General features: G+C 38.7%; 1 protein-coding gene and 1 long non-coding RNA gene across 3 annotated transcripts in view; both read left to right on the forward strand.

The window, feature by feature from the left end:
* Positions 1 to 17,020, forward strand: part of SLC39A8 (solute carrier family 39 member 8) — an 80,211-nt gene extending 63,191 nt beyond the window's left edge. For both annotated transcript variants that reach the window (XM_086704501.1, XM_086704502.1), the window contains exons 7-9: positions 12,237 to 12,444; positions 12,867 to 13,051; positions 15,511 to 17,020. In XM_086704501.1, the coding sequence (XP_086560627.1) occupies positions 12,237 to 12,444; positions 12,867 to 13,051; positions 15,511 to 15,660 (543 nt within the window). In that variant the 3' untranslated portion in view covers positions 15,661 to 17,020. The remainder of the gene's footprint in view (positions 1 to 12,236; positions 12,445 to 12,866; positions 13,052 to 15,510) is intronic.
* On the forward strand, positions 78 to 7,532 carry LOC147581849 (uncharacterized). The gene is made up of 2 exons (XR_015250328.1): positions 78 to 477; positions 598 to 7,532. It is a non-coding gene; the product is annotated as an uncharacterized LOC147581849 (long non-coding RNA).
* Positions 17,021 to 17,288: the final 268 nt, after the last annotated feature.

Genomic DNA, 17,288 nt, shown 5'->3' on the forward strand with positions numbered 1-17,288 from the left:
CCCCGTTCATGCTCTGTCTCTCTCTGTCCCATAAATAAATAAAAACGTTGAAAAAAAAAATTAAAAAAAAAAAGTCTTCTGCCCTTTAATGGTCACTGGGATGGGGGTGGGAGCACTCTGAGATCTGTCCATTACAATGTAATTTCCACATTCCACTTCTCTACTCGCTTTAGCAAAAACAAGGCCCATTTCCCCATCCTTTTTTTTTTTTTTTTTAAAGAAAACATTTATTAAGCACCTACTAATGTTAAACTCTGGGCTGAAATGAAAACAAATCCTTGTCTTCCAGGAGCTTTTGGTCTGGCTCCACAACTTTCATTCACAAAGAAATGGCAAGCAAAAAAACAAACAAACAAACAAACAAACAACAAAGGACAACAAAAACACTTCTGCACTTTTAGAGTTTTTTAATATAGATGAACCAATTTGGAATTGATTAACGAACATTCTTCTATGCACACCCTTCTCACGTTGTACGTAAGTGCCCGTATGTTTGCTCTTTGGAGAGATTGGAATAGATGCTTCATGTGACAGTGATTTGTGAGCCTGTCATGAGAGAAAATGTACTTTACTATTATTATGCCTTCATTTCTTCAGACAACAAACATTCAGAGTGCCTGCAGTACTAAATGTTGGATGAATAGGGGCGAACAAGAAAGAGAACAAAATTCCACGTCTCCTAGAGATCATGGTGTGCTTGTTTGGCATAGGCATTTAAATCCTGTCTCTGCTCCTCTCTAGAGGTAGGACTGAGCATAGTTATTTAACCTCTTTATACCTTAGTTTTCTCACCTGTAAAATGGGAATAGGAACCACATAGGGCTGTGGGGAAGATTAAATAACATACTATTGATGTTATCATTCTTAGTGTTCTGTGCTAATGATTATGTCCTGTGCCTTCCATGCTCAATTCTCCGCTATAAAACTTCCTAAACTGGGGAACAAATCTTCAGAGTGTCATAGTGACATCGTTAAGAGGAACGAGGTCCTGGTGCTCTTATCTCCTGTACATTTCTACCCCTCACTTTCCAAATATGAAGTAGAAATGGGCTCTGATGTCTATACTGAAATATAGACCAGCCTGCTGGCTGCCCCCTCACGGAGAACAGCTTTTTATTTCTTAAATTTTTTTTTTTAATGTTTATTTTTGAGAGAGACAGAGACAGAATGAGAGTGGGTTAGGGGCAAAGAGAGGGAGACACAGAATCCGAAGCAGGCTCCAGGCTCTGAGCTGTTAGCACAGAGCCCGACGTGGGGCTCGAACCCACAAGCTGATGACCTGAGCCGAAGTTGGACGCTCAACTGACTGAGCCACCCTGGTGTCTCAGGGTTTTTATTTCTAACTCTCTGTTGCTCATTTTGATCTATCCCAGCAGATTGTTTATTTCTTAACACCTCCCCTAGTGTCCTAGTTACCTGCTTGATCACAGTGACTGCAGTTAGTCCTTGCTCTTGTCCCTTCTGTCATCTCTCCTTGCCTCTTCTCATGTTTCCCAAGCTTCTTGCTCTAAGGGGCTTGCATTTCTAAATCTCCTCTGCCAATCAGAGAGCACTCCTTCAGCTGTCGAAGGTTGGTCAATCAATAATTTGTAGTACATTGGGTGGGATCTTCTACATTTCAGTTCTTTATTTTTTTTAATGTTTATTTATTTCTGAGACAGAGAGAGACAGAGCATGAGTGGGGGAGGGCCAGAGAGAGAGGGAGACACAGAATCCGAAACAGGCTCCAGGCTCTGAGCTGTCAGCACAGAGCCTGACGCAGGGCTCAAACCCACAAACTGTGAGATCATGACCTGAGGTGAAGTCGGTCGCTCAACCGACTGAGCCACCCAGGCGCCCCAACATTTCAGTTCTTTTGACATAACTCATGTCAAATGGTAGTTACACAACAGGCAGTTGCCACATGGGGCCGGTTCCTCTACCACACCCCATCCTAACCCTCTGTCCTTGTCTGAACTATTCTGGAAGCTTTGATGCTGAGCAATGTAGATATTCATGTATTTTGGGAACACTACTTTTCAAGAGCCTAGCAACATTCTCCAGCTTACATTAAAACTTAACCAGTTTCCTGGTGCCTCCTGACTCCCTTTAAGACTTCTCAGTAACAGTGAGGGTTGTGCTGGCCCAGGCACACATTATGCAGGCTTTTTACAAGAATGATATCCTGCTTCCCGAACGTACCAGAGCGTTAATGCTATCTCTATCTGTAGTAGCAGTAGGCAGCCTTTTAGAGTGGTGTAAATAGTCCATTAGGATAACTGCAAATACTTAATTAGTGTATACTTTCAATTCCATTGGCAAAATAGTAGCATATTTCTTGAAAACCTGTCAGATTTCTTCTAAGTTATTTTTGTCTAAGACAGTAAAATGATATGGTCCCAAACTGAACATGAAAGGCAATTATTTCAACTCCTAAAGACCAAAACAATTTTACTCACATTCCCCTGAAGGGATGGAGGGAAGGGAAACAATTTTCAAGGTTTCTGGAAATTGTTATTTTCCTGTTAATGGCTATTTTCATTAGCAAGGAGACTTTTGGAAATAGTTATGAGATTTTCCTAAAACCAAATGACTAAAGACTGAGCACATTTGAATTATATTTTGTGAAACACATTAAAGATAAAATTGATTTCTTCTTTCCAATATGAAGTTTCATTTTGGTTATAGTGATCTGAGACTGACTTTTCTGGGATGGAGGAAGGACAAAGGAACAACCAACTATAAAATACATTAAGACTTCTAGAAAATACAGTCTTAAAGTAAAGCCCACTAAAGTGTGATATTGGTATGGCACTAACTCTTTATGATATATTTATATCTATTTAATCCTTTTTGTAAATTTTCCCATTAAAATATATTTCATGGTTTATGTAGAGTCTGTGAGCAGTCAGTGTAGAAAGAGCATTAGACTTTTTATATCAGTCATGTTCTTTCCAGAAAGAGGTGGCACATTCAAATAAGGATAAATAATAAGTACGAAAGGGACACTTTAGAAAACTCTGAGCAAGGTATATGTGAACCACAAAGGACAGTGCAGTAAAAGTGGGACTTGGAATCGTGGAGCTATGAGTAATCTTACCAACTATGAATAATGAAAGGGAAAAGGGAAGGAAGAAGTTGGTAGAACCTAAGAGGTAGTCTTGTACAGAAAAACACTGTGTGTGGAACAGTGATCTTTACTGAGGTACATAACCAGCTTAAGTTACCCCTCAAGGAAGGAACCCATGGAATAAGTACCTTGGTCTCCCTCTCCTCTTTCCCTCCCATTTTATGTTAGAGCTCTCTGTTTGGAACCAGCTAGAAGCCAGGCACATGGGAGCCCTTTGATGCAGTTGGTACTGGTCTCATAGAACAAAGAACTGGAAAAAGAAGGGTAGAAAGTGGGTCTGGAGTGGGAATTGAAAGATATCTGGTATACTCCACCCCTTTTTTTTCTCTCAGCCTCCACTCTTGCCCTTCATCTGGGTGAAAAATGCATGTACCCAGCACAGAGACTGCATAAATCCCCATCAACTACTGTGTGCTGTATCATCCTTCTGTGATAACAATTCAATATGCAATCTAGAACTAAAATGTTGGCCACCACCAGTATTCTTCATATAAAATACCAGGGGAGGGAGATGGGGGGAGAGATGCAATTAAGGAATATGAATTTAAGTTACAGCTGATTCTGACTTCTGTAGATGGTTATAAGGCCTAGGTTGGTAATTATAGCTGCCTCCTTCCACTAAACCTTCTGTATTTACCTCACTGTCTGGCATCACCTTGACTGATGAGGTCCTTTTCCAACTCAAGTAACCCAGATCTTCATTCCTGCAAGATCTGAGTCCTGGGTGGTCTTGTCCTTACTGGGTTGTTGCTGTTCTTCCTCGACCAGGATCACTGGAAAAGGAGTATTAAGAAGTGCCCCGCTGAATTTCCCGAGTTCCAAACATTATTCTTATCTTTATTTTGTAGCAGAAACTCAGGTTTTCCTGATCACGGTGTGTCATCATCTTAGGCAACATAGTGACTTCCTCATCTACCTATTGGTTTAGGGATACAAAGAACTTTAAATTTCCTGGAGTTAATCTCTACTTCCAATGAATCAGAAAATGATGACCATGTTTCCTGGTGGAAGAATTATTCCCTTGGACATGAGGACCTTCAAACTCACCAAGTCCAAGGTGTTGGGGACAGGAAGCAAGAATTCTTCAGGTGGGTTATTAGGTGTAAACATGCAGTGGGCCACCTTAAGGTTCCTGGATCTGTGCATCCTCTATAGCGGTGATAGCCCCATATATTCGGCTGCTAGTGTCAGCCATGTATCTACAGCCTATGGGCAGAACTCCAATCTCTCAGGGTTTTTCTCTTAGCTTACAATCTAGCTGAGCCCTCAGCAGGTCATTCCATATTTCTATCTAGCTGGTTTCTTCGATGAAGAGACAAGTGATATGACTTGTGAATTCTAAGGATTGAGCCCATTGTCTCATTTCTTTTGCTACAAAATGATTTGGAGACCATTTATAAAGGTTATCTTGGCTATTTATCAGGTGTACCATAAGTCCATGAATGATGGTGCTAGCAGAAACACTGAAAGCAAGGAAGGCATATTATATATGCCTATATTTGTGAGTCCAAAGAGTACCCCCTGTATGATGAGGAATCATCGATGCAATCATCCTGCCTCTGTGTACAGCCAGCTGGGCTTTCCTGCCCATTGGGCAATGATGCCTTTTTTGAGGGGTTCAGCATTAATCCTGGTTTTTGACAGGTTGGACATTTTTCAGTGTTGGCAAGCCAGATCACTTTGGCTAGAGGAAGAGAATGCTGAGCTGTGAATAGTCTCCATCCCCACTATTCTGACCCTTTTGTTTATGGGCCCATTAAACAAACATTGAGATGGCTGATGAAAGATACCAAGTGAAGTTTACAGTTAGATTATTTTTTTTTTTAGAGTTTACTGATTTATTTTGAGAGAGAAAGAGAGAATGTGGGGAGGAGAGGGGTAGAGAGAGAGGGAGAGAGAGAGAATCCCAAGCAGGCTCCACACTGTCAGGGCTAAGCCCAATGTGGGGCTCAACCTCATGAACCATGAGATCGTAACCTAAACCGAAACCAAGAGTCAGATGCTTAAACGACTGAGCCACCCAGGAGCCCCTACAGTCAGATCTTCTTATTCACTTTGTTATTGAGACTACCCTTATGATAGCCCCTTATGAGATTTAACAGAATAGAATTATCTTCACACTCTGCGCCTTTTACAAGAGGTCCATCTGTATGTTTCTGTCCAGATCTCCTGTCTACCAATTTCCAATTTTGGTTTTTGAAAGTTTCTGGCCACCTAGCCAACTTTTTAGCCCCCACTCACTAGTTAGTGTAGATCTATATCTCAGTCATTTCTTCTATGTGAAGTTTAACACTACACTCAAAAGTTCTGCCCATGTGAAGAATTCTCCTTTATCACTGTATTTTAAGTTTATTGTGAGTAAAATTGTATAGCTGGCTGGTGCTGCAGCACTTACAGATCTCTCCATAGTTAACTGGCTTTAGGGAACTCCCCATGAAGCCTATTGTTGTTGAAGGAAAAGAAATGAAGCATAAGGTTCAGATACCACGGAGTTCTAAGTCACCTGCCATTGCAATTTGTTTGTATCTTCAAGACTGGTGTGGGGCTGTTCTTATATATACAATTTAATAATGGAATGCTGATGTGAACAGCTGATTTTATGACTTACTGGCCCAGAACACACCCAGTTCAGAGAGCGGTTACTAAAATCTGCAAAGAGAGTTGTGGCCTTCATTTGAGGATCATGGACAGCCTTAGATGACCAAACAAATGGGTATCAGAAAAATAAATACCCTAAGTTCTCCCTCCTTTCTCCCACTGAACTCTCTCTAGAGCTACCCAATGGTCAATCTCAAATGAAAACCAGAGGACGAAGAGCCTGTAGAGATGGCTCATTCAGGACAGAGCAGGGTGAGAGGGTAGAGAGTTATTCTGGAAGGGCAGATAAGAGCTGTTTATTACAGGCCTGGAGTTTGAATCTTGGTTGTTCCTTTCTGGATTATGAATTCCAACAAGACAGAGATTCTCTGATTTATATTTCTGTCCACAGTTCTTAGCACAGTTCTCAGCACAGTTCTTGCCTGCTATAAAATAGGTGCTCAGTAAATAATTAAGTAGCCTAATCCCAACAGCTCCTGTGTTGTGTGGCTTTGACTAAGTCATTTGTATGCTTGATTGTCATTTTCATTATCTTTAAGAGTACCAGTGTCTGTTCTGTTTCCCTCATGAGGATGTTGTAAAGGTCAAAAAAACAAAGACATTAACATATGGGTGCTTTGTAAACTGTTTTAGGTTCATAGCAAAAATGAGAAGAAAGTATAGAGATTTTTCATGTACCCTCTGCCTCCACACATGCATAGCCTCCCATATTATCAACATCCCCCACCAGGTCAATACATTTATTACAACTTATGGACCTACACTGACACATCATGATCATCCAAAGTCCATAGTATGCAGTTCACTCTTGGTGTTGTACATTCTGTGAGTTTGGACAAATGTGTGATGACATGTATCCATCAATGTGGTATCATGTAGAGTATTTTCACTGCCCTGGCAACCACTGATCTTTTTACTGTCTACATAGTTTTGCCTTTTCCACACTGTCATATTGTTGTAATCATACAACAAGTAGCTTTTTCAGATTGGCTTCTTTCACTTAGTAACATGCATTTAAGATTCCTCATGTCTTTTCACAGCTTAATACTTCTATTTTCTTGATCTATTTGTCTGTTCTTTCACCATTATCACACTGTTTTGATTACTGTAGCTATATTAGTAAGTCTTGAAGTCATGTAATGTGATTCCTCCAACTTTGTTCCATTCCTTCAAAGTTGTATTGGCTATTCTAGGTCTTTGGCCTTTCCGTATAAACTTTAGAATCACAAAATAACCACAAAATAACTTGGTTGGATTTTGATTGGGGTGGCATTGAGTCTTTAGGTCACATTGGGAAGAACTGACATCTTGACAATAATGAATCTTCCAATCCACAAACATAGAATATCTCTCCATTTAGTTTTTCTTTGATATCTTTTATCATAGTTTTGTGCTTTTCTTCATATAGACTGTGTACATATTTTGTTAGACTTATGCCTATTTCATTTTGGGGGTGGTGCCAGTAAATGGTTTTGTGATTTTAAATTCAAACTCCACTTACTCATTGCTGGTATGTAGGAAATAACTGGCTTTTGTACATTAGTCTTGTTGTACAACCTTTCTATAATTGCTTATTAGTTCTTGGACCTTTTTCATCTATTCTTTTGGATTTTCCATGTAAACAGTCATGTCATTTGCCAACAAGAGAGTTTTATTTATTTCTTCCCAGTATGTGTATGCCTTTTATTTCCTTTTCTTGTCTTATTGCATTAACTAAGACCCAAGTAACTTTCTACAGGACACAAAGCTATGAAGTAGCCATGCCCATTTGATGCCAAGACACAGATCTTTTAATCTTTAAGCTAGCTTGCATTCAGTGCTCCTTTCCTTAAATATCAACCCTCCCCCTTCTTTACAGCTTCTTAAAACGATATTGTATCATTTTTATTTATATTACGTTAACTTTTGTTTCATGGGCACAGAGTTTATATATTTCTTTGCATATAAGTTTCATCTGTTGTTTGTTGTCATTTATACTTCCTTTTGCCATCTTCATTATGCTTTTTAGTAGGTTGTTCCTTTCCTCTTGGTTTGGTTTTATTTTTATCAGAGTGCTTCCTCTGAAAAATTCTTTCAGCATGGGATTTAGAATTTGGAATTTAACTTTTACCTGCAATAGTTGTTTACTTTTACCTTCTTATCAGTGAAACATATAGACAATAAACTATAAGAATGTTTTTATTAATCATGGTTCATCTTGACTCTCCCAATGAAGAATGAGGTCTGACTGTGCTCATGCTGGCCTTTGCAGCCATTAATCCAACAAAAAAGTTTCATTTTAGTGGGATAGCACATGCTTTTTTTCAATGCAGATAAAATCTGGTAGGCAGCCCGTTTTTCCAGCTTTACCTTGTTTGCTGATGATAATTCCTGAATAATGACAAGTTCACTTTTCCCTCTTGCTAGTTCTCATCCTGTGGCTTGAATGTTTTATTTTCCAAGTATTAAAATGATATACAATAAGTGCAAAAAAAATCCAGGACACCCATAAGACATAACAAGAAAAAGAACCCTCAAGGATTATCCATAATGGTGCTGTCTCCCAAGGATAACTGTGATTACCAATTTTGTAAATATCCTTCCAAATATGTTTGCACTTAGACCATCATGGAATTATAATAAGATGTATTTTACTTATTTATTTAATTTATTTTGACAAAATATTTAACAAAAATATTATATTTATTTAAATTTTTATTTATTTTAATAAAAGATTGGCCATGCTGAGAAATATATATTTACCTCAACACTGTGTTTTGGACATTTTTACATGTGGAATAGACATTCATCATCCCCACTACTCTGCATAATACTTCACTGCACACATATGATGTATTAATATGATTCATATCCTACTGAAAGATAACTAAGTCCTTTTTTCTTTCCTCATTTTTCTCCTCCTTACCCCCTTGTTCTTCTCTACTTCCTCCTTTTTATTCTTTTTCTCCATCCTTCATATCTTCCTCTTCCTTCTATTTGTCTTCCTCCTCTTCCCTCCTCATGCCACACCTCCGCGTCTTCTTCTTTTTCTCCCCCTTGTGCCCTCCTCCTCTTTTTGATGGCCCTTCTCTTTGCTTAAATGTAAAGGGTTCTGCAATAAGTCTACTTGATTTTTTCATTTTGATTTTTTAGTACTTTTTTTCCCTTTTTGTTTCTTCCCCAATATACTTATGTTGGGATTGTAGTCTCTCCTCTGCTTTTATAACTTTGGTCCGTGATATTCTTTCTCCCTCAGTTCCGATTAGTGTGCACTTTGCTTTGACTTTTATTTCCATTAATAACTAAGATGAGAGATGTTAAGAACCTTACTGATGATTCCACAGTAATTCTTGTCAAAGCCAAGCTAGGACTTGGTTCTCCTGGGCTTTAGACCTAAGATCTTTCCACTAGATTGAGTTGCTTCATCATGGGCGAACTTAGAAATAGCCTCAGATTTATTGTTTAAGTCACACAAGGAAGCAAGCAAGCAAGCAAGCAAACAATGAAAACAGTAAACAAAAATAAAAGAGAGAGAAGAATACTCAGTAACTTAACCAGAAGAACTTGAATTTAGTGTTTCCTCTGCTCAGTAACTTAGTACTTGGTGAATTAAAAATAAGCTCTTTGTGAATGTATGCCTACTTATGTTTGTTCCAAAATTATTAAAAATGTATGACTGTTAGCCTACCCAACAGTGTCATTTGAAACCTAAGTTTATAGAGCTAGAAGGAAGCATAATAAACACAGTAATATCTGTACTTAGAGGTAAGAGAATCATGCCTGATATATTAATTTAATTTCTTTTTCAGAATTAAAGGAGTTTGTATACAGACTTTGTACATAATACCAGGTAGTCAAAATTTAGTCTTTTATTCTTTTCCTTAAATCCTCACAAGTAAATAAAGAAATATAAATATTTGATTAGGTAAACCAAGTTGGAAGATGAAAACAAGTGGTCTTATTAAGTGTCTCTTGCCACTAAGTTTTTGTAAAGCCAAGGTCTCTTCCTCAATGGCTTTTCTCATGACCACTTCTGTTTCTTTGGCAATTATTGCTTCCTGTTCTGGGGCATTTCTTACCCAAGTCACCCATATGACCTATACTAAATTGTGATTGTTTAGTATGTTGTCCATTTAAGATATATTGACTATTAAAGTAAGTAAACAAGGAGGCCATTAGACTGAGGTGGCTCTAATGCCTTGGCAGCCTTATGTAATCAAACCAAAATCTAAGCCTGTAAATGTCTCAAAGTTATGAAATCGAAACCTAAAGACAATTGGTCACAAAAAGCCAATGGGTCTTTAAGTTATAGCCAATCAGTACTTTTCTTGCATTGCTTCTGCCTTGTCTCTGTAACAGTCTCTCCCTTGCGCTCTTGTCCATGGAGCACTCCTAACCACACCTGGTTTGACAATGCCCAATTTGAATCAATTTTCGCTCAAATTCTTTGAGTTTTAAATTTACCTCAGTTTATCTTTTAACATTGTAAAGTAAAAAGACCACATTTGAAGACCAGATGGAATTCTTTTTATGCCGCTGAGATTTACCTTTAAAACAAAGGGAGACTGAACACTTATTCCAACATTGCTTCAAGTGTTTAGAAGAGTTTTTTGGGAGGTGGCTCCGTCGGTTAAGTGTCCGACTTCGGCTCAGGTCATGATCTCAGGTCCATGGGTTCGAGCCCCGCATTGGGCTCTGTGCTGACTGCTCAGAGCCTGGAACCTGCTTCAGATTCTGTGTCTCCTTCTCTCTCTGCCCCTCCCCTGCTTGCACTCTGTCTGCCTCTCTCAAAAATAAACAAACATTAAAAAATAATAGAAAAATGAGTTTTTTGAGAGAAGGGGGTATTCTTCTTGTGAATTGCCTTCAGAACCTATTTTGGACAAGAAGTGGTCCCCTCCCCACCCTCCCACAAATTTGAAGTAGTAAAACAGTTACTAAAATAGTCCACGTATTTCCCTTGCATCCTTGGATAAGTTCAGCAACATTTCTGTATTTTTAGTTTCTTCAACTCTAAAATGATGATAATAGTAGTCCTTAATTCACAGAGCTGTTCCAAAGGAATTAAATATCTCAAGTGCTTAGAGCAGGGCCTGGCGCATGATAAATACTTTATGCCTTTACTGTGTCTGTTCCTACTACGATCACGGCTCAGGCTACTTCTACAACCACTGCTGCTACCAGTAACAACCCCCCCCCCCCCCCCGCCCTTGCCCTTTGCATGTTCATTTAAGAACATAGTGGCTCCAAATGACTTTTGGCTGTGTGTACAAACAAAAACATTCCCCAAAGATGAAAATTTGCCACTAACGACACGGTGAAAGGATGTAAATTGCAAGATCTAAAGTCAGCTCTGAAAGAGCCAGTCCCCAAAGTGTTTTGAGCAATGAAGTGACATCGAAACAAATCTAAAACCTTGCAGATGATGGCTCTGAAGGAAGCTCCTCTCAGCCGGACGTATAGTGAATGTTTTTTACAAAGTCAATCATATACTTTACATCACGTTTCTCTAATACAAATGCGCTTCTTGAAGATAGAAGTTGCATTTTCCACTTGTGTGCCCTTCCCATGGCATCCAGGACACCGCTCAATAAATGTGTTGATTAGTTGTTGAGGTAGAGTTGAGGGGAGGAGAATTAGGAATAAAACGCTCTCCAGTTAATTGCAAATTGCATCCCTACTTAAAAGTAAATTTGCATTTTAGTTTCTTTTTCTACCGTTTCTGGAAAATGGCTCGAGTAGGTGTTTGGCATCTGGTTTTATGCAACTTTGTAAATTTTATGGAAATCTAAATTCTTTCAAAGGTTTTGTTGTAGGCTTTTCTGTTTTTATTCTTGTTTCAAAACGGACAGAGGTGTTAGTGCAAAGGCACGCCTGTTCCAATCACATTTCCTGAGATGTTAAAAGAATCGTTGAAATTTAGAGATAGCAGGGAATGCATTATTACAGTTTAATCACCCAACATACACTACCTGGAACACAGCAGAAACTTACTAAGTCATTGAAAAGTAAATGAATCATGTAGTATGTTATCTTCATTTCACAGTTGAAGAAACTGAGGCCCAGATAACCTGCTCAGATAATGTAGGACGGATTACCATAAATGTTCTTTGATGTCATTGTGCTTTAAATGTGGGTTTCACATTTACATGGTAGCATGGAAAAAGACTTTACATTTGGTCTGTGAAAAACTTCCTTTATTTTAAAGTATGCAAATGAGTCAAATTCTTCAGTTAGTATCTGTTGCATTTTAGGAAGGCAATAGTAAGAACTGTTTGTACAAATCAAAAGGATTTTTTAAGGGGAAACCAAAGTAAAATGTCTTTTGGGTAGCTCATTCAAGGCCTGTCAGTCTATTCATTTCCTTTCTCCCTATGGTAAGTTTTTGTTGTTAAAAATGATTAGGAGTTCTTAGCCACCATGAAAGACTTTCTGTTGGAACCATTTGTCTTTCTCAATACATAACACATCTCCTACTCCTTTCTGTGTAACTCTCAGACTTTCAAGACATGTAGCTTAATTTGTTGGTTGATTTTCTGTTGTTTTACAGGATGGAAAAACAGAGTCGAGTTCATGTACCTGTTTGAAGGGACCCAAACTGTCAAAAATAGGGACAATTGCCTGGATGGTAACCCTCAGTGACGCCCTCCACAATTTCATCGATGGCCTGGCGATTGGGGCTTCCTGTACCTTGTCTCTTCTTCAGGGACTCAGTACCTCTATAGCAATTCTGTGTGAAGAATTTCCTCATGAGTTAGGTAAGGGGCTCTGATCATACTGGAAAAGTTGGTTACTTCTTGATTTCAGTGGAGTGAGACATTTTATTTTATTTAAAAACATTTTTTTAGCACTTATTTATTTTTGAGAGAGAGAGAGTGCACGCGTGTGAGTTGGGGAGGGGCAGAGAGAGAGGGAGACACAGAATCCGAAGCAGGCTCCAGGCTCTGAGCTGTCAGCACAGAGCCCGAGGCAGGGCTCGAACCCATGATCATGACCTGAGCTGAAGTTGGACGTTTTACCGACTAAACAACCCAGGCGCCCCTGGAGTGAGACATTTTAGGCGACACACTTAAAAATCCCACTGATGCATCTAAATGAAGGAGCCCTTGTTGGATATTGATGCTTATCTTCTCTCATCCAAAAATCGCAAGAACTATTTGGTATTTTCTTCTTTTTCTAGGGGACTTTGTGATCCTACTCAGTGCAGGAATGAGCACTCGGCAAGCCTTGTTATTCAATTTCCTTTCTGCATGCTCCTGCTATGTTGGGCTGGCTTTTGGCATTTTGGTGGGCAACAATTTTGCTCCAAATATTATATTTGCTCTTGCTGGAGGCATGTTCCTCTATATTTCTCTGGCGGATATGGTAAGAAATTAAAATTTTTTATCTTGTTTTAATTTAAAATTTAGAAATAAGCATCTGGGTTGTGAGTTGACTAAGGGTGACCTTCTACTTTCCACAGTGTGGAAATTCTGTCATTCAAAACATTCCTGGCTCAACAGATCATTCTTCTTGTACTAATAATAACTTGAAAGCGATTCTCATTGATCGTTTGATCTATGATCTAATTGATAAAAGATGAAATGATTTACTTTTGCTGAAGTAGAGGTATTGGCCCAGGTTTTTTGCCTTGTGGTAGGTAAGCCTTGTACTCTATTATAGTATGTCCCCATTGGACCTTCTCCCCCTCTTTTGTGAGGATGTCACATTTTTTATTGTTTAAAAAATTTTTTTAATGTTTATTTTTGAGAGAGAGAGAAAGAGAGAGACAGAGTGCAAGCAGGGGAGAGGCATTGAAAGAGAGGGAGACACAGAGTCCAAAGCAGGCTCCAGCCTCTGAGCTGTCAGCTCAGGGCCCAATGAGAGGCTCAAACCCATGAACCGTGAGATCATGACCTGAGCTGAAGTTAGATGCTTAACCGACTGAGCCACACAGGCACCCCAGGACATCACATTTGGAAGGGAATAACTTGTTAGAATAAATAGCATTTTGTTATTTCAGAGTTTTAAACAGTGGGAGTCTTTTGGATTAAACTAAAACTGGTAAATTGAAATTGGACAATATTTACATGGGTTGGTATATATTTGTATCTGTGTTTATGCTGTGTCTGTGTCTTTATTTATGTGTGTGTGTGTGTGTGTGTGTGTAAAAGAGAGAATATCAATGATCCTGTGCCCTGTGCATTTTCAAATGTATCATGGACAGCTTTCTAGAAAATGAGAATGTGCTACATATATGCAATTCAAGGAGCATTTCCTTTGCGTTTGGAACTGAGTATGTATCACACACATAATTTAATAATTTAGTTTCCTTCATCTGCATTCTCAGCTCCACATGATAACCCTCTCGCTCTGCTCACTGTTCTGTGCAGGCCCTGATCAGAGCGAGAACGTCATCACTCAGAACCATCACTGCATTATATTGTTCTTCACACAATTCGTGTCTCATACTGTATTTGTGTCAGGCCATCACTTTTCTGTTCTTTGTTAGAAGAACAGAATATCAGAATTGTTCCATTCAAGGAAAGGATACTCATATGTGACGTTGTATGTCCTACAACAGTTTGCTTTTTTCAGAATAGTTTCACAGCTTTCACTCATTTTATCCTGGTAAAACAACTTTCTTAAATCAGGCACATGGATTGATTGGGTTCTGGAGGCCTCTTGGATGCTTTGGTACAATGCACCATGGTGTGTGTGTGTGTGTGTGTGTGTGTACGTGCGTGTGTGTGTGTGTACGTGCATGTGTGTGTGTATGTATGTGTGTGTGTGTATATATATATATATATATATATATATAATTTTGGAATACATTTTGAAAAGCTGGCATTTACAGATCTATTGGAACCTTTTCAGTAGAGTTTATCTGCTGAGAAAGGGTAGATTTTAAGAACAGAAGCTGGAGTTTTAATTGCGCTCACTGTAATGAGATTGTTCTAGCCTTCAATCCTAGAACAGTACATAATTTATTTGAAAACGTTATGATTTTGTGAGGGGTAGAGCAAGCAGAAAGACACAAATTAAAGAGAACAGAATTAAATGTATAGCGATTCCTAAAGATTTATTTAATCAGCCACTATTGGTTGATATTTCTGTGCCTGGCCTGGAATTTGCAAGGTGCTGGGGACACTGGAGTGAGCAAAAAGAGGCACACTCCCTGCATCTGTGGGGCATTCTGTCCTTAAAGAGAGGAAACCAGAAATTCAATGAATAAAATCATACACATGACTAAATAATTACAAATAAAAAAAATCCGTGAGCTAAGGAGAAAAGCAGTGTGGCGAGAGATGAAGTTACGGGACTCTACTGTAAGTTAGGAGGGGCTAAGGGAAGCCTTGCTGGAAAGTATGATTTGAAGCTGGAACCTGAAGGATGGAGCTTATTGAGAAATTAGAGGGGGAAGAGGTCAGATAGCGGTTTGGGTGGGAGTGATGAGTTTGAGGACAGAAAAAGTTTGGATGCATTTGAGATCCTGAAAGAATGGTGTGAATGGAGCATAGAGAGTAAGGCGGGAGAGAGACAGAGAGGCAGACGCAGACAGACAAAGAGAAACACAAGGCATAAAATGAGGCAAATCCTGTCCCACTGATTAACTCAGGTGGGGAGCACTACTTCTATACTTTTATTCTTGTTGACGTCTGGTAGGGCTAGATATCCCTTTTATGCTATCAATGCTATGCTATATCTATACGCTATGCTAAATAAAACATTTAAACATCTGAATTAAGTCATCACTGCCCCAACCCCGCAGAAACCTCTAGGCGTCTGTTTTATGTTTTACCACCAGATGGCGACAGTTATCTAACAATGTATCTTTCTCTTAGTTTCCAGAGATGAACGACATGCTGAGAGAAAAGGTAACTGGAAGAAAAACCGATTTTACTTACTTCATGATTCAGAATGCTGGAATGTTAACTGGATTCACAGCCATTCTTCTCATTACTTTGTATGCAGGAGAAATTGAATTGGAGTAATAGGAAATGAAAGATGCTGTTGTCAAGGAAGGCATTTAATAAATAAAAACATCTCCAAAGGGATTTTGAAGCTGATCCTATTTAGTTAAAAGATAATTTTGTTTTCAACTGTAGGTCAGGAAAACTGATTATTGTTTTCAGATCTGTGAAATAGGCCATTATTTGTTGTTAAAGATGCTTCAAAGGGTTTTCGGTTCCAGTCTGAAAAGGCAGGTACACGAGATCTTTGGTCAGTACCCACTTCATGTTTTATGCATCCGACAATCATTTAGACGTGAAGATCCAGAGAGAGAAACACAGGCTAGGTTGTATAAGCCTTTAAACCTCTGTGGCAGGCTCAAAAGCTCAAGCGGTTTCAGAGTGGTTTTCTTTCAGTTAATTTGTCGTAGTGCTTTCACAGGCAAGTACATTAAAATGTGGAAGAGAAGCAAAATGCATGCAACACAGATCTAAATGATTCCAAGGCCTTAATGAACCCAGGAAAGAAAGATTGCTCATAGCTTTTTTTTCTGTTTTATATCTCAGTTAAGGACTTGTAGGCTCATTTTAAAAAATTATCCTAAAATAATATGAGTTATGCAATCAGTAAAGTTGTGTTAGCCCTACTAAGTTCAGACTTTATCTGACACCTCATCTCCAAGTGGAAGCTCTCCCTGCTCCCACACAAATGCAGAATTGCTTTTTTTTATGGCTCAGGTGTAATTGCACCGCAACCCAGGGCAGAAAGCGTGGGGCCAGGGACCACTCAGCTACAGCGTATCATGTATTTGCATCATGAAGGGAAAGACTATGTTGGTTTATAGAAAGAAACTGAACGTAAGTTTAAGCAATTTTCTTTTAAAATTCAACATAACTGTTTAGCAGAGTGTATTTTAAATAGATGCAAAATAATAGCTGGACTGCTGTATGTCAAGGACTGATTAACTAGAAAACCACATTCCTTCTGGGCGATTGAGAGCAATCATAACATTCCTCTTCTGTGCTCAGTCCACATTTTTCCTCTATGGCATACCTTGAAAAAAAATTCCCCACACCGTGGTTATTTTTGTGCCTTTTGGAGGTGAGACGGCCTGCTTGCTCATTTAGCAGATGGAGAAAGTTGGTCTGCAGTTGAACATCCTAACCCCAATTCACACTCCCAAGTCACTTCAGGAAAGATGACTGACAGTGAGGAAAGTGATTGATAAAAGCCAACAATGATCTCAGGAATTAACATTTTCCCACAGACCATGTGATGGTGTCACCTAGCAATAATGCAGAGTAGATGAATATTTAACATGTATGTTAATGTAGATTTCTCTTTATAACTGACAATTAAAAAAATGTTTGTTTGACCAAATAGTAAACACCTTTGAAGCCATGCATTGTGTCGTTTGTTATTCATTTTAATATATATCTTTTTTTGAGTGACTTCCCTGTACCTGGTGTTACGGGGGAGAGAGAGAAATAAGAAATTGGTGATGTGTTTATTGCAAAGATATTCAGCAAATAAATATGGAAAGATTAATCAGTAAACATAGAATCTGTTTTTATCATTTAATCTGTTTACATTCAGTCTTAAGAATAATCGTTACCTTTAAAAAATTTTTTTTTAACTTTTATTTATTTTTGAGACAGAGAGAGACAGA

This window comes from Puma concolor, chromosome B1 (assembly GCF_028749965.1).
Source record: "Puma concolor isolate L17-30 chromosome B1, mPumCon1.1.hap2, whole genome shotgun sequence".
NCBI classification, from domain to species: Eukaryota; Metazoa; Chordata; class Mammalia; order Carnivora; family Felidae; genus Puma; species Puma concolor.